The 18,803-nt window shown below is 42.3% G+C and overlaps 1 protein-coding gene across 1 annotated transcript in view; it reads left to right on the plus strand.

Annotated features, from left to right (window-relative positions):
* Positions 1 to 18,803, plus strand: part of LOC144501720 (dynein axonemal heavy chain 17-like) — an 832,067-nt gene that overhangs the window by 277,075 nt on the left and 536,189 nt on the right. The window contains exons 24-25 of the mRNA XM_078225682.1: positions 10,895 to 10,981; positions 18,047 to 18,199. Coding sequence (XP_078081808.1) covers positions 10,895 to 10,981; positions 18,047 to 18,199 — 240 coding nt within the window. The remainder of the gene's footprint in view (positions 1 to 10,894; positions 10,982 to 18,046; positions 18,200 to 18,803) is intronic.

Consider the following 18,803-nt stretch of genomic DNA (forward strand, 5'->3'; position numbering starts at 1 on the left):
CAAACATACACCTCCTAACCCAGCAACCACAGTTTTAGTCTGTTATTGTGACAATTATAACAAACGAAGTGCCACATTTGAAAGAGGCACTGCAAACCCACTATAACAACCCCCCCAAGGAAACTTAACAAATCAAATTAAAATTACATTTCCAGCGTATGAATGCACTCCAGTTCCCTTGGTGCACACCATTTACAGATGGCCTCAAATTTACCAGTGGGCATTGTGTGCTCTCTCTCCAGGGACACCTGGATGTGGCTGTAGCCATGGAACAGAGGTAGCCAATCAAATGTGTGTAGATTTCTAAGGGGCTTAACTAGATACCTACAGTTAGTATACAAATTATATTGACTACAGTTAATATACAAATACCAAATTGTTTTCTCTTTCTTCAAATATAAATTAGAGTTAATGGGGGGAATTTTCTTGCCCCACCCGCCATGGGAATCGTAGTGGGCGGGGCGGGGCGGGGGGGACCATGCAAAGGTCCATTGACCTCGGTCGGGACTTTCCGGTCTTGGGGCAAGGGCGGCCAGAAAAGCCTGTCCAATATGCATAACCAAAATTTCAAAACAAATTAAAATCTCCATATTCTGTACAAAACATGATATCGTGAACAAAGGTGGATTTATAGTTCTTTGGGACCGTGTGCTCAGCTTCACTTCCAGACTCCCCACCCCCCTCACCGAAGTCAACATCTCGCACGCATTCTCTCTTCCCAACCCCTCATGCACACACTCATCTCCCCATCCCACGCATACACTCTCTTCCCCCCAACCCTCGCACACATTTTCTCTTCTCCCCCACCCCAACACACACACTTTCTTCCTGCCACCCTTCACACACAAGCTCTCTTTCTCCATCCGTCATACACTCTTCCTTCCCCCCCACCCCCTTCACACTCACTCTCTCTGCTTGCCACACCAGTGGTGTAGTTGGAAATCTTGAGGTGCACGAACTCCAAGAAAATGTGTTGGCCATATGATTTCTCAGTCTTCCATTATATTATTTTCCTATGTATTAATCATTTGAATCCCTAAAATCAGTAAAGCCATGCTTTTAAAGTGAAAACTAGTGCCAATTGGCATTTTATTTTGAACCATGAATCATTGCTAGAAATTCATTATGCAACAGTCCAATTACATAATTCAAGCTTATTAAACATGAATTATAGAGCTTTACCAAAAAGATGTGGAACAAATATAGTGCTGCCGATATGTACTCCTTCTTCCTCAATTGCAGTTTTCCACCCACTGTGGTTGACAGGGCTCTCAACCGCGTCCAACCCATCTCCGGGCCACTGCTCTCATCCCCTCCCTTCCATCCCAGAACCGGGATAGGGTCCCTCTTGTCCTCACTTTTGATCCCACCAGCCTCCGCATTCAAATGATCATCCTCCGCCATTTATGCCAAATCTAGCATGCTGCCACTATTCAGCACACCTTCCCCTTACTCCCACTGTGTCAGCATTCTGCAGGGGCCGTTCCCTCCGGGACACCCTGTTCCACTCCTCCATCACATCCAACATCTCACTCCCTGCTCACGGCACCTTCCCATGCAATCGTAGAAGGTGCAACACCCGCCCCTTTACCTCTTCCCTGCTCACCATCCCAGGGCCCACACACTCCTTTAAAGTGAAGCAGCATAGAATCATAGAAACCCTACAGTACAGAAAGAGGCCATTCAGCCCATCGAGTCCACACCGACCACAATCCCACCCAGGCCCTACCCCCACATCCCTACATATTTACCCACTAATCCCTCTAACCTCCACATCTCAGGACACTAAGGGGCAAGTTTAGCATAGCCAATCAACCTAACCCGCACATCTTTGGACTGTGGGAGGAAACCGGAGCACCCGGAGGAAACCCACGCAGACACGAGGAGAATGTGCAAACTCCACACAGACAGTGACCCAAGCCAGGAATCGAACCCAGGTCCCTGGAGCTGTGAAGCAGCAGTGCTAACCACTGTGCTACCGTGCCGCACTTCATGTGCACCTCCTTCAATCTGTTCTATTGTATTTGCTGCTCCCAGTGCAGTCTACTCTACATTGGGGAGACTGGGTGACCGCTTTACAGAACACCTTTGGTCCGTCCGCCAGCAGGAGCCAGATCTTCTTGTCGCTTGCCACTTCAACACACACCATTCTGCTCTCCTGTCCATATGTCTGTCCTTGGCCTTTTGTAATGTTCAACACAAACTGGAGGAACAGCAACTCACCATCCAACTGGGCATTTTACAGCTTTCTGGACTGAACATTGAACTCAACAACTTCAGAGCATGAACTCTCCCCTCCAGCTCCACCTCCTTTCCATTTATTTTATTTCATTTCTTTTTTCATCTCATTTATCCATTTTTTATCACCCTCATTTTCACTTCCATTTTTCTACTTCTCCATTCTCGCTCTCCATCTTACCACCACCTCCCCCACCCCCTTTCAGGGCAATTGTCACATTCCTCAGGCAGTCCCTTAAAAATCTGTATCTCTGTTCTGCCATTCACACATTCTGATCACTTAATGGACACTTTTAGCACCTTTCTCAGCCTTATCAGTTGTCCAATTACAAACCCCATCCTCATAGTATAAATTTCATCTGATTTTCTTTGCTCTGAGCTCTAATGAAGGGTCATCCAGACTCAAAATATTTGTTCTATTCTCTCTCCACAGATGTTGCCAGACCTGCTGAGATTTTCCAGTATTTTCTGTTTTTGTTAAAGAGTTCAGTTAATGGGCTGAATGGCCTACTCTTGTTCGCATGTTCCTATCTATATATCAGTTCATTGGATTGTGTGAAAGTAGTCATGCATCAAACCCTTTCTCCAGTCAATTCAAACTAGTCCATATTTCAAAGAACTATTAGTCAGCTAATTTAATGGCTGACATAGTAACTCTCTGATTTTCTCCAGCATTCAAGGTTAAGTGTTATCACGTCCAGCAACCTGATCAATCTTCTGTACCTCAAGCCATATTAAGGCAATTTATGCATTTATATTTAATAAGTCCATATCTAAAACCTTTATATCTATTGCTGTATCATCTTCAACAGTGAAAATGAATACAAAACATATATTTATATTTCAGCCATATCCTACTCCTCAATCCTCACTCACCACTATGCTAAACCTTTCAAAGGACCTATCTGGCTTTTCTTGGCCACAGAACTTATAAAGCTTTACCATGAGAATGTCACCTGATCTGTTTTTTTTTCTATAATGCATTTTTGGTTTTCAACTGTGGCTGAAGTTAACTTCAACTATATGATACTCATACATGCCATCTTACCAATATTATATACTTTATGAAACATTTATTTTTGAGGCGACCTGCTGACTATGTAAATAACTTCATTTCCATCATCCAGCACACTCAATCTCCATTTCTGAAACCTTTCTTTATGCCTGAAAATTGAACCCATCCTTACAGTGGGGTAGTCTGTTATATGCAGAAATAGCTTTCTCAATGAAATATGTCATAATGTCGCAATAGTGTATCTTTAAGAAAGTTTTTTAAAAATCATGATTCTGCAGATCTCACAGTGAATATTTCTCAGCCCACAGCTTTAGCTGATATCACTATGGCATTGGGTTGACTACCAGATGTCTTTTTATTGCTCCTTAAGTGGCTTGAATCATAGAACCACAGAAAATTACAGCTCAGAAACAGGCCTTTTGGCCCTTCTTGTCTGTGCCGAACCATTTTTTTGCCTAGTCCCACTGACCTGCACTTGGACCATATCCCTCCACACCCCTCTCATCCATGAACCCGTCCAAGTTTTTCTTAAATGTTAAAAGTGACCCCTTTACCACTTTATCCGGCAGCTCATTCCACACTCCCACCACTCTCTGCGTGAAGAAGTCCCCCCTAATATTCCCTTTAAACTTTTCTCCTTTCACCCTTAACCCATGCCCCCTGGTTTTTTTCTCCCCTAGCCTCAGTGGAAAAAGCCTGCTTGCATTCACTCTATCTATACCCATCAAAATCTTATACACCTCTATCAAATTTCCCCTCAATCTTCTACGCTCCAGGGAATAAAGTTCCAACCTATTCAATCTCTCTCTGTAACTCAGCTTCTCAAGTCCCGGCAACATCCTTGTGAACCTTCTCTGCACTTTTTCAACCTTATTTACATCCTTCCTGTAACTAGGTGACCAAAACTGTACACAATACTCCAAATTCGGCCTCACCAATGCCTTATATAACCTTACCATAACACTCCAACTTTTATACTCGATACTCCGATTTATAAAGGCCAATGTACCAAAGGCACTCTTTACGACCCTATCCACCTGTGACGTCACTTTTAGGGAATTCTGTACCTGTATTCCCAGATCCCTCTGTTCAACTGCACTCTTCAGAGTCCTACCATTTACCCTGTACGTTCTACTTTGGTTTGTCCTTCCAAAGTGCAATATCTCACACTTGTCTGCGTTAAATTCCATTTGCCATTTTTCAGCCCATTTTTCTAGTTGGTCCAAATCCCTCTGCAAGCTTTGAAAACCAAGGGCTTGGATGGGAGTTGTTTGTTTTTACTTTGGGGATTTTTTATAACTCTGCATTGTTAGGAGGAAAAAAAGCTAGTTGCCAGATCAGGTGATAGAAGTTCTTTCATTTTCAGTTCTGAGCTATAGTTTAGTTTTTTAGAAGGGACAACCAGCTGAAAAAAAGTGTTTTCTCGCTCTTCCTGTTGCTTTGGAAATTCTGCTGGTTATCTCGAAAGCAAGGTCGTGCCTTCCTACAGTAAAGATTCTGTAGTTGGTGACTTGACCAGAGAGTCTCTCCCTGGTGTTCTGAGAAGCTGTTTTGACTTCAGCTCATTCTGAGAGAATCCAGAGGACTGCAGACTTCAACCAAAGAACTCAATTTCCAGTATCACGTGAGTAGTAGTCTTTGTTATGTTGAACCTGTTTAAAGGATTTTGTCTATGGAAGGTTTAAGTTTTGATTGGAACGCATTAGATATATTTGTTAAGAGTTATACATTATAGTGGTTATTTTTATTTCTTGTTTGTAATTGATAGAAGTTATTGCTAATTTTCTTACTCCACATGTTAACTATATTCTTAAATAAACTTTGTTTGATAAAAGTTCCCAAGTGGTTCATTTGAATCATACCTGAAGTGAAACATCTCATGCTTATCCTAGCCAAATTCAAGATGCAAAACTTATGATTCAGACGGGCTTCATACAACATTTGGAGTTTCTGACTTGAACCATACCACTATTGATATGAATTTAGTGGTTTTTAGGACACTGAATGTTCCCACCCGAAACAGTGGCAGGACTCCATCACATGTTTCATAGCTGAAATTCTAAAAAAGAGAGCGATGGGAAATAGGACAATGTGAATAATTCCTTCTGAGAGCTGTGCAGTGACAATGATGAGTCAAATAGCTTTATGCATTTGTGCTGTGAAATTCTAGTTTCCACATGGAAATCAGATGTCATTTCAGGAGTAGTGCTACTGATTAAATCCATTATTTCCTAACATGTTGAGAAGGGAAAGAGATTCTCACCTGCACTCTCAACTATGTTTTACCTGTCATATTACCAATTGAATAAGGTAACATGTCCTAATACTTGACCAATTATCAGCTAATTTTAGGCATTATGGTTATGCCTCAAGTAGGATAAATGAAGCAATTGATAAAACAACCACTATATTCTCAAAGAGCTCGCTCGGGCTCATGATTTCTCTAATTCGAATTCCTGAACTCTGATGTCAACCACTGTTGCATGACAGATCTACAACTTCCATCAGGCAGTGCAGGTTAGATTTCCCCTGATTGCATACTGTCACTCCTCACTGCCTATGCACACATAACCACAAGCTATATGGGTAATGTACTTGGATATCCCAAAACTATGAAAGGTATTTGGAATGCCAGTTCTTATGAGTGATTTTTTAAAATTTGGTATAATTTGAGGAAAAATACAAAAATCAATGAGGAAAAGGTCCAGTCTTGTAACTATTCAAATAAAGGAATGTTAATTAACATGTAAAGACACACTACAAGAAAGACCACAATACAAAGCAAAGGTACGCTTAACTACAATAATGCCTAAACACAGACACACTATGTTCTGGAAATAACCCCATTCCCATCTATCTATGTTCCTGAATTCTGAGAAATGTCCCTTGTCCTATACAGTGTATAAGAAAATCTACATCCAAGAAAACCTAGGCCACACACAATCCTAACATTATGAGCAAATGCATTATACATCGAGAATAATAGCCAAACTATACAGAAACATTTATTCAGTATCTTGCAAAAATTGTTCAGTGAAATGGTCCTTGACTGATTCATCACAACAGTTCTTGGAGGATAATTTAGGAAAGAGCCAAAAGAACAAAAGTCAACAGTCTGCAAAACCAGGGTGAGAAATTACAAAGCAGAAAAAATAAACAAAATAATAAACAAGATATATTGTAACTAGTCTAACTCTATGTTCTGAATCCAGCAAATAGTTACCAACCACAAGTTATCTTTAAGTTTAGGAAGCTTTTCTTCAGTTCAGCATAGTTTCTCCCTGAGGTTTACAAATCAGCAGTTTTTAGCCTAGAATTTTGCTTTCTGGGAGAATTCCATTTTCTAGCTTGGCGTTATTATTGTAACTGTTGTCCAGCTGCTCTTTCTCGCCTTCACCTCTCCTCTCATCACAGAACTACCCAGATATTGATATACCATATTTTACTTTTGATCTTGTATCTAAATGACACACTTTAGAAGCCAGGCTTTTAGCATTTAAGTGTGAATGTATTCTTATCTCCCCACTTTGAACTTATCTCTTCTACAGTTTTCACACCTGAAATTCTATACTCCACACCTGAAATTCTATACTCTATTGTTCTCCACTTCACTGAAGTAAATTTCTCTTTATCCCAATTCCAAACTAATTTGCATATCAAAACGGGCAGCACGTTAGCACAGTGGTTAGCACTGCTGCTTCACAGCTCCAGGGACCTGGGTTCAAATCCCGGCTCGGGTCACTGTCTGTGTGGAGTTTGCACATTCTCCCCGTGTCTGTGTGGGTTTCCTCCGGGTGCTCCGGTTTCCTCCCACAGTTCAAAGATGTGCGGGCTACGTTGATTGGCCATTCTAAATTGTCCTTTAGTGTCCTTGGATGCATAGGTTAGAGGGATTAGTGGATAAATATGTAGGGATATGGGGATAGGGCCTGGGTGGGATTGTGGTTGGTGCAGACTCGATTGGCCGAATGGCCTCTTTCTGCACTGTAGGATTCTATGATTCTATGAAAACCCCTCCAGACAGCTGTACTCTTATCAATTCTTCTTTCATCCCATTCTTCAAACTTTATTTTATCCAAGCCATTTTAATCTTTATTTTAACCAAATTCTTAACTCTTTACTTTATTTACGATATTTGACACCTCCTCCATTTTTAAAACAAAGCTTCATAATTTAAAAGGCGATTTCATTTCTCAACCACTTCTTACCAGTTTTACTTAACCTAACGTTACAAAGATGCAAAAGCATGCATTAACATAAAATAGACCCTAACGTATTTACACACAAGGTCCACAATAATTCTTTTACACTCATGATAGACTCCTAAGGGCCTGGCCTCATTCGGTTGTCTCCTGCAAAACAAGACGTATAGGTGAGTACGAGTTATCTGGGCAGATTGCAGCTTACTTGAGATAGGTCATATGATTGAAGGTATGAGGCTCCTCAGTTCTGCGGTGCATCCCATCCTGGCTGTCGGTCACCGTTCTCTCCTCTGATTCCTGTTATAATTCAGGTCAGAAACTCCAAAGTGTGTTATGAAGTCCACCTGGTTCATTAGTTTTCCAATTGAATTTGGCTACAGTAAGCATGAGATGTTTCACTTCTGGTAGGATTTAGGGAGCTTTTATCAAACAAAGTTGATTTAAGAATAGAGTTAACATGTATAGAAAGAAAATTAGCAATACCCTTTACCAATTACAGTAAGTAGTCTCACAACACCAGGTTAAAGTCCAACAGGTTTATTTGGTAGCACGAGCTTTCGGAGTGCTGCTCCTTCATCAGGTGATTTTTTACCAATTACAACCAAGGAAAAAAACAACCATGATGTTGTATAACCCTTAATAAATATATGCAATATTCCAAAAACTTCTCCATACAAAACCCCTGCCACAGGTTTAGCACATAAAATACGAATGCTCACGTGATGCTGGAACTTAGTCCCTTGGTTGGATGCTGTGGTTTACTTGAGACATATACACACACACGCAAGCTTGGAGTCAAACAGCTTCCCAAAACACCTGGGAGAGAGAGACAGTCTCTAGGCAAACCAACACCAACAGCAGATTTTGCACTCCAGGAAGGCAAAAAGCCTTGCTTCCAGCTAGCTAGCAGAATTTCTAATACCAGGTAGAGAGAGAGAGAGAAACACTGCTTTTCAGTCTGATGTTCACACCTTTTTTAAAGAAAAATTATAGCCAGCAGCCAAATTGAAAATGAAACTGTCCAAAACACATGACCTGCCAACTAGTTTTCCTGCTAACAATGCAAGGTCATGAAACAAATCCCAAAAAGTACCTGAGGCCCAAAGTAAAAATAAAACAAATCCCATTTAAGCCATTGAAGCAGCAATAAAAGAGCTTTCAACAGACAGCCGGTGCCACAATGAAATCAAAAGGCTAGCTTACAAACTGCAGAGAACATGATTCAAAAAGAAATTCTTAAAGGTACACCAGCATCACACTCCCCTGACAGTTCCATGGCTCACTCCTCAAATACATTGAAGTTGCGCAGCTCTGGGACCCCTTTTCATCCTTTCCTGTCTGTTATGGGCCATCTACTCCCGCGGGGGAATGGGGGAATTGAAGGACTGATGGCTGGAAAGGCATGGGGTGTCAGGGGTGGGAGCAATTGGGTGGGGTATGTCGAGGCCATGCCTCAGCTGGCAGGGGCTGTGAAGGGAGGGGTTCTAGAAGGGTTGTTACCCTTTTTAAATAGTGGGACAATATTGGCTATCCTCCAATCCTTTGGAACCTCACCAGTGGCCAACGAGAAAACAAAGATTTCTGTTAGAGGCCCAGCAATTTCATCTCTTGTCTCCCTCAGTAATCTGAGATAGATGCTATCTGGCCCTGGGGATTTGTCTACCTTAATTCATTCATGAAATGTGGGCATCTTTGGCAATATCAGCCTTTGTTGCCCATCCCTAATTGTCCTTGAGAAGGTGATGGTCTTGGCCAAGCTAGCCATTAATCAGTCCTAGTCAATAGTTGGTCATCCGGCCAGATTGTCTGTCCCTCTTCTGCAACTACATTCGCAGCCATATGCCCTTGGAGAGGGAACATGCCGTGTCCATTGGCATGCTTTGAGATCTTCCACAATCAGTGTGCACCGCAAGGGCTGGAGTGTCTCCTTGCCCCACAAAATGACATTTTGATTCAGTAGTGAAGTTTCCTTTAAGAATTTTGTCTTTTGTTATATTACTCCTTAGGGGCTGTCACTTCAAATTTTTGTTAATTTGTCCATCTGTTTATTGTTTCTGCTGAAATGAGAAGGTGCTGGTGAGTTAAGATAGGGTCACATTGAAAACTAAATTGTGAACCACTACGATAGTCCTTTGCTTTGCCTGTATGTAATTGATTGTTACTGACATTTGCTTACTTACAGTGTACACATATCAAGTATAATTAAGTTATTTTTTCATTGTTCTACGTGTCATTTTACCAATTAAGTTTCCAAAGTTTTAAATGGTGTGAGAGAAATGCTTGGACTTCTAAACATTCTTTAGAACCATAGAACCATAGAAAATTACAGCTCAGAAACAGGCCTTTTGGCCCTTCTTGTCTGTGCCGAACCATTTTATGCCTAGTCCCACTGACCTGCACTTGGACCATATCCCTCCACACCCCTCTCATCCATGAACCCGTCCAAGTTTTTCTTAAATGTTAAAAGTGACCCCGCATTTACCACTTTATCTGGCAGCTCATTCCACACTCCCACCACTCTCTGCGTGAAGAAGCCCCCCCTAATATTCCCTTTAAACTTTTCTCCTTTCACCCTTAACCCATGCCCTCTGGTTTTTTTCTCCCCTAGCCTCAGCGGAAAAAGCCTGCTTGCATTCACTCTATCTATACCCATCAAAATCTTATACACCTCTATCAAATTTCCCCTCAATCTTCTACGCTCCAGGGAATAAAGTTCCAACCTATTCAATCTCTCTCTGTAACTCAGCTTCTCAAGTCCCGGCAACATCCTTGTGAACCTTCTCTGCACTCTTTCAATCTTATTTACATCCTTCCTGTAACTAGGTGACCAAAACTGTACACAATACTCCAAATTCGGCCTCACCAATGCCTTATATAACCTTACCATAACACTCCAACTTTTATACTCGATACTCCGATTTATAAAGGCCAATGTACCAAAGGCACTCTTTACGACCCTATCCACCTGTGACATCACTTTTAGGGAATTCTGTACCTGTATTCCCAGATCCCTCTGTTCAACTGCACTCTTCAGAGTCCTACCATTTACCCTGTACGTTCTACTTTGATTTGTCCTTCCAAAGTGCAATATCTCACACTTGTCTGCGTTAAATTCCATTTGCCATTTTTCAGCCCATTTTTCTAGTTGGGATTTTCTTTGCATCCTGTTTTACAAGTAAGGCATTGGGCAGGATTTTCCAGTCCTTCCCCCTGGCGGGATCTTCCGGTTCCGTTGAAGGCCACCTCACTCACGGCAGGTTCCTCGATGATGGGTGGGCGAGCCACACAAAACTCTGTAGTCTTTGGCGAGACTGAAAGTTCCCGTCGGTGACCAATAGCGAGCCGATTCTGCCACCAGAAAACCTGTGCAGCAGGGCAAAAAAATCCCAGCTGTTACAGTAAAATCTACTTTGCACATTGATTTCTTTTTTTATTGCAGATCAACCAACATGGTTTTCGACAAAAATTTAAAGTGAAGGCTCCGTTCAAGTTTGACAATCCAAATCCATACAAGGCTTTGGATAAGGTAATTGTTAATTTGTATTTTATTCAATTGGCTTGAAATTGTTCTGCACCATAATATTCTTTTTCAGTTAGCTGCATATGCCAAGAAAGCATAATAAATCTAGCCACAAGTAATTTAGGCTGGATGAAAATTAAGAAAAATCTATTTTTCACATTTAGCGCCTTCTTTTTGTGTACATTAACTAAAATTAATTGTTTAACTCTCATTCAGCTATCTCAAGTTGCTGTTTGATGGATGAAAATTAAGAAGATAGTACAAGATGAAGACCTAGGAGCTGGAATGGCTCACAGGGTGTTATATGATTGGTTCAGGAACAATTGCAAAGACATAGATATACCTGAACAATAACTGGTTTACTGGATGAACATAACTATTTACTGATATAGATGGCTACAGGTGTTACTTAATCAGGCCACGAGCTTTTTCTTTGTGGGCCCTTAGCCATGTGAATCCATATTGTAGTGCAACCAACCTGTATGGTGAAAGTGCCAAAAGAAAGTCCTTATTCTTCTTCTTCAGAGTTTTAATCATAGAATGTCTCACTATTGGATTGGGCGTACCTTGGGAAACTGGTGAGATTCTTGGTGAAATGTTTGAAGTAGCCATTGGCAAATTGCAGACCATTGTCGGATACCACCTGGCCTAGATGTTTTATGGTGTAAAGACTTCTTTCAATTATATAATGACTAACTCAGTGTTCATAGTGTGTAAATATTTCACCTCGATCCAACTGGAGAAGTAGTTGTTGATGATAAGGAGGGATTACCTGTTTTACATAAAGGACAGAATTTTCCCGTCCTGCCTGCCATGGGAATCATAGTGGGTGGGACACAGACCATGCAAAGGTAGGTATTGCGGCAAGCGCGTGCGGAAAACCCCACCCAAAGTGATCTATTTCCAGATGTTCCCACGGTAGGAAACTGAGTGGGGATAAGGGTCTGCTTTATGCATCATTCATACACAACTTCGATATTCTCAGCCACCACACTGCAGACTGGGCTCATGCTCTACAAGTTGTGGTGCCTTTGTGGCCCTGGTAGGTTCTTTCCAGAATTCCAGGTTGAGGTGAGAAGGGAATTGCCACCCGCTCATCATACACCAGCAGATCATCAATTATGATAAAATGTTTTAATTCTTGAAAGTATACTTTCTTTATCATTCCACCAGTATGCTGCTATGCTCAACCTTGCATGTAAACAAATGCAGTGACCATCCTGCATTTGCTCTTGTCATATTTGTTGTAGCTTTCTGGATCTCAATTTTAAGATGCCACAAACTTGGGTAGGACACTGCCTCGTTAACCACATTAAAATCCAGTGTTGCTGGATAGTTGACTGTGGCCCGAGACAACATGTCTACAATTCATAGAATCATAGAAATCATAGAAACCCTACAGTGCAGAAGGAGGCCATTCGGCCCATCGAGTCTGCACCGACCACAATCCCACCCAGGCCCTACCCCCACATATTTACCCGCTCTTCCACGCATCTCAGGACTCTAAGGGGCAATTTTTAACCTGGCCAATCAACCTAACCCGCACATCTTTGGACTGTGGGAGGAAACCGGAGCACCCGGAGGAAACCCACGCAGACACGAGGAGAATGTGCAAACTCCACACAGACAGTGACCCGAGCCGGGAATCGAACCCGGGACTCTGGAGCTGTGAAGCAGCAGTGCTAACCATTGTGCTACTGTGCCGCCCAATTACAAATTGTTTGTAACTTGCCCTCTCATACACTATAACGTAAGCAAAACACATTAATTGCAAGAAGAATCTCTGTAACATTGGATGCTTTCTGGCAAGATCCTTTTCGTCCAGTAATGAGAATAATGATTTGTGGTTCTTGATGACTACTTTCAATCTGATGATATAGTCAATGAATTTCTCACAAGCCCACCTGACTGTGAGAACCTCCTTCTCGAGACTACACACTTAATTTCTGTTTCACATAGTGCCCAAGATGTGTAATAGACTGGTCAATGGAGCCAGTTGAATTCAGTTGCTATTGAAATGGACTGCACCCAATCCTGCAGATGGGGCATCAACTGCAGTTGTGCTTCATAGAGACAGGTCATTTTAAGCCAAGATCTTTTGTGAGAGCAGCATGTCTTTAATCTTGCAGAATGCCTGCTCATTGTACGCATCCAAACACCAGCTTGAGCTTCTTCAACAGGTGTCTCAAGGGCTCTGTGACTTGCATTAGGTTCAGTGGTAAATTTTGGAGCTGATTTATCATACCAAGGAATCATTCACGCTCTGGAATGAATGAGATGGTCAGTAATTTACTAATGGCCCTTGTTATCTGTGGATCATCTTATATCTGTGCTATTCACGATGTGGTCCAAAAAATCAAAAAGATAGTTTGGAGAATTCCCACTTAGTGTTAAGTGTTCATCCTTCTTCCTGCAAATGGTTCAAGACAGTTTTAAGACTCAGGTCGTGTTCTTTGGTAGTTGCTCCATGGATAAAGATATCATCCATGTGATACATTACGCCTTTAAGTATAAAGTTAAGGATTCGGAAGCCACAAATGGCTGGGATTGGCAGTCAATTATTAATAAATAATTTTAAGATAGTTTATTAAGAAACAACAGTTTAGGTGTGATGCATTAATTAATTAGTTAAAAAATATATGACCCATGATAGTTGAGAGAGGTTTACTGAACCCAGACGATGAACAGATAGTTGGCACAGAGTATGTTGATCAGTAGAATGTGATAGCAGCATTGTCAGGAAGGGGAGATTCAGATGGACTGGTAATGGCCTGAGTGTCTATGTTTGAAGGCCTTGGGTTGGACTCCAATGCCTCCTCCTTCCTTGCAGTGCTTGTTAGCTCCAGGGTCACTGCTTGGGACCGAGAGGCAGCTGGAGTGAGCTTCAGAAGCCTCTCCATCATCTGGCACTGCCAGTGCTGCAGGTTCGCCATTGTCAGCATAATGGTTCTGACGCCTTCAGCCATGGCCCTTAGCGGTTGGGCAAAGCTGTGGATGCCCTTAGACGTGCTCCTGCGTGACTGGGTCAAGCTCTGATGCACATCAGTAATTTCCCTCAATGCTATTGACATGGCCATATGTGACTGGGCCCTTGTGCCTGGGGCCGCAGTCATGGACATCATTGTGTGGACCATGTCTTGGAAGTCTTTTATCATGATACGGATATCTTGGCCCAGACTTTCCACTGCAGACGCCACCCTTGGGGCTAACTGGGTACAACTGTGAGATGAGGCCCCCAGACTTTTCCAGTTGCGCCTGCATTTGTTGGAAGGTTGTTGGCACCCCCTCCTATAAAGTCTGGCTCTGCTTTTGTATATTGACCATTGCTGGAAAGAATGTTTCCACAGGCCCGGCATCTGCCTTGGGGTCAGCAGTTCTCGGGGAGCCATCAGGCCTCCGACTGGCCGCTCCCTTGGATGTTCCAGCCTCTACCCGATGTGCAATTGCAGCTCACCAAAGAGTGCCCAGAGGCCTGTTCATGAATGTTTCCCACTGAGGTGAGTGTTTCTGTGCATGTGTGCGATACTGGTGAATGCAGTAATGGGGTGTCTGTCTCCATCCCAGAGCTGTGGCCCGGGGTGCTCATAGAGGTATGACGCCAGATGCAACCCTGGATGGCCTGGCAGCCTCTGATGGAAATTCTGCAAAACAGAGTACATGGGGTCAGCTGGTGGAGATGTCAAGAATTTGGAGAATGATGGACTCTATTAAGATAGGTCATCAGGATCACGGTGTTTTGGGCTCTTACTTGGGCGGGGCCTCCTGACCTCGCAGAGGGTGAGAGATCAATCGCTCTTGGGTCTCGCGCGCAATTTCCAGGGCCCAGTCATCAGGAGGAGTGAGGACTCATATCTCAGGGATATCCTTGCCCCTCTTTGCCCGCTCCCTCTTGTTGAGGGCAATCTTTGCATATGGGGACACAAAGGTGACAATGCGAGAGGTTGGTTGACCTGACTGGGATGGAGGGCTAATAGCCGGTGGTATGTGTGGGCATGGGGCCAGGCTAATCAGGGAGTATGATGTAGAATGCAGTGTGGGGATGGGTGATTCTGAAGGGGATTTTGTGTGACAATGTTAGAAGTGGTGTGGTGGGATAGAAGGGGTATAAGGTGAGATGGCAGAAGTTAGGGACATGAATGGTGCCAGGGGCAGGGAAGTAGGCACTCATCCTTGCAGACCAGAGTAGGTCATTCATCTTCTTGCGGCATTGCATGCCTGCCCTCTTGGTGAAGCTCCTGGCGCTTACTGTCTTGGCCACTGCTTCTCATGCCTCTGTGACGTGGGCTGTTGGCAGTCTCCTGCCAACTCCTGAGAAGAGGGTGGCCTTCTCTCCTTCAGAGCTTCCAGCATACTCTCCACCTCTGATTCAAGGAATTTGGGTGCCGACTTTCTCTCTGCAACATTGCTGGCTGAAGTGAGAGTGCTGTTGAAGAAAGCACTGAAATACTGCCCCCGCTTGTAGAGGGCAACATGTGAATCAAGTGCCAGGCATCTGGAAATCAGTATGAAACACATAGGGGAAGAATGGCCCATTACTATATTTTGAATAATGCGTGCAGATCGCTGGTAGCGCCAGTGGAAAACCCTACAGCTTTCCCGTTGGCATGGACACTTAGTCCCAATTTGGGAGGATTGCGGCCTTGATTTTAATCTCTTCATGGCCTTGCCTCTCCCTGTTTCTGTAAGCTCTTCCAGCCCTGCAACTTTTTGAGATCATTTTAGTCCTCCAATTCTGGCCTCTTGTGCATTTGCTCATTTGCATCATTCTACCATTGGTAACATGCTTTCAACTGCCTAGATCCTGATCTCTGGAATTTCTCCCTTAACATCTCTGCCTTCTTCCCATTCTTTAATTCATTACTTAAAACATATCTTATTGATCATCTTTTAGTCACCTGGCCTAATATTTCTTCATGTAGTTGGGACCAAATTTTGTTCCAAAACAGTCATGTGAAACACCTCTATACATTTTACTATACTAAAGGCACTAAGTAAACGCAAATTGTTAAGTTTATCTTAAACCTTCGGTGTTGACGAAATCCTTCTCCTCAAGCTAATATTCACAAATTCTCACATAGCCAGAGTTACTTTTCAAATTCTTCAGGAAAATTGCATATCCCCACCCACTTAACATCCCTGCAGCTCTTTTGTGTTCTCCATTTCATTTCCACTTACCATTATTTAATCCTCAAATTCTTCTGGGAAAATTACATATCCTCACCCACTTAACATTCCTGCAGCTCCTTTGTGCTCTCCATTCCATGTTCACTTTATCATTATTTAATCACTCATAAGTGAAAACATCTGAAGCAGGATTTTATGGCCCCGCTCCAAAACCGGCACAGGAAATATTTTTCTGACTTTACTTTCTCGCACAGTAAGTGCAGAGTGCTACTCTACAAACTCCATTGCCATGATCTCTTAGAAAATGAAGGCTTTAAAATGTGGACTTCCCTACATTCCTCAGTTCACTGCCTCTGTAGAGTATTTCTTCCTGAAAGAAAATAGAGTAAATGAGGGGAAAAACAGCATTTTTTGAATGTGTGCTGGTTGACTTTGGACAGCTGGGGTAGGAGATTTGGAGATAATCATGTTAAAGTAGAAGAAGAAATTTTAGGGCTGTGGACACTATTGCCAGTAGAGGGGCTGAGTTGCATAGGGCAAAAGTTGAGCTGGATCCCTGATTGACCGAAGTGTATTGTGAAGTGTTGCTTTGAGAGTGTGTAGAGTGCTGATGAGCAGAGTGAGGAAGGAAATAAAAGGAAGATTGTTTTCTGTGCAACCTTGCATTCCCACATGTGACAAATGAATTTATTTCTGCACTACTTTGGAAATTAAGGAGTGGAGCGAATTCTTCCACTGATATTCCTAACTGGCTTGTTAGCATGCAGACTCACAAGTCTGTGCTTTCTGCCCTCTCTCTCCTTCAGGAGAGCTTGGCGATTCTTTGTCTGCAAAGTTTTGCTTTGTGCCATGTTCTTCTGGTTTGGTTGGCTTCTCCAGGCCATTGCTTCTTTGCAATCATAATTCTTGAAAATTACATAAAAGCAAATTACTGCGGATGCTGGAATCTGAAGCCAAAAGAGAAAATGCTGGAAAATCTCAGCAGGTCTGGCAGCATCTGTAAGGAGAGAAAAGAGCTGATGTATCAAAGCTTTGACAAAGGGTCATCTGGACTTGAAACGTCAGCTCTTTTCTCTCCTTACAGATACTGCCAGATGATGATGGAGAGACTTCTGCAGCTCACTCCAGCTGCCTCTTGGTCCCAAGCAGTGACCCAGGGCCAACGAGCAGTGCAAGGAAGGAGGAAGTATAGGAGTCCAACCCAGGGCCTTCAAACAGGCCATTACCAGTCCATCTGAATCTCCCCTTCCTGACAATGCTGTTATCACATTCTACTGATCAACATACTCTGCCAACTATCTGTTCATCGTCTGGGTTCAGTAAACCTCTCTCAACTATCATGGGTCATATATTTTTTAACTAATTAATTAATGCATCACACCTAAACTGTTGTTTCTTAATAAACTATCTTAAAATTACTTATTAATAATCGGCTGCCACTATCAAACTGTCCTCTAATTTGTTGCTGATATATGCAGACTGAACTGCCTTTTTAAAGGATGCATTCTCATTTATATTTAGTCTAATTAATTAAACTAATCTTCCACAGGATTTACATAATGATTATACTTATGTATAAACAACTGAGCTGACCAAATGAATAGACTTAAGATCATTGTTCACATTTACAAATTTCTCCACAATTGTTCAACCATATATCCCCTACTCATGCACTTTTCTCACAATTATGTACTTTTTGTTCTTTGGTCAATCATTCATGATCACTCTTTCAACCAATTTGTGTCCGACTGCTGCAACAATATTTTCAAACTCTCTGAGGCAGGTTTTTTCCACTGTGTTTTTGTAACTGCACCATTCTTCCTTCTCTTACGGGTCCAATTGCTGTTCACGCTTTGTTTACTGTTAAGTACTTTGGGATTGTGTTAAAAGTACTCATACAAATGGTTGTAGAATAAGATTAAAATATCTTCCCGAATTATTTTATAGGCTCAAAAGAAAATAGTTGCCATGGAAGTTGAATTGCAAGCATTATCACAGTCAGCTGCTCTGTTTGAAGTTTCTGTTCCTGATTGCAAACAATTAAAAGCCTGCCGCAAGGAAATAGTACTGTTGAAAGAACTATGGGATATGGCTATCCTTGTAAGTTTTGTTTACCTTTTCTCTTCAGGTTTACAATTTTAATCATGATATAATGGTGTGATAACCCCCATGATCTGCATGGGGACTCATAATTAACCTCCCAGTTGGGCTTGTTGAATATGAGCTCCCTTCGGCTTGGTAATTAACCAACCAGGTGGAGCTCATATGCCGAGCCCTGTATAAAGCAAGACCCTAAGAGGGCCCGTTCACCTTTCAGTCCCGGTTGGGACCTGTTGTGTTCACCACAAGCTTGTGGTTATTGTTTATTTTCACTTTGTACAATAAAAGTACGGTTCCTTCACAGCCGACTTCTAGAGTTATTACAAATGTGATGGACTGATTGTTAATAATTGTAGTTTCTTCTTGTGTTAGAATGAAGTAGCGGTAAATGCAAATTTTAGAGGTAGATGCCTGAAGGAAGGATTTTAATTGAATGTTTTTTGGATGAACAGTGGTCAGTGCAAGCATCAAGCATATGCACAGTGCAAGTCTCTATGCTGGTACTTGCTAAGGTTCCTCCGGTTCTAGCATTTCTGTACATCCTTGCATCCTACCCTTCATTTGTTACGATGTAACCAATGGCAACATGCTGTGGTGGTCAGCT

This window comes from Mustelus asterias, chromosome 12 (assembly GCF_964213995.1).
Source record: "Mustelus asterias chromosome 12, sMusAst1.hap1.1, whole genome shotgun sequence".
Classification (NCBI taxonomy): domain Eukaryota; kingdom Metazoa; phylum Chordata; class Chondrichthyes; order Carcharhiniformes; family Triakidae; genus Mustelus; species Mustelus asterias.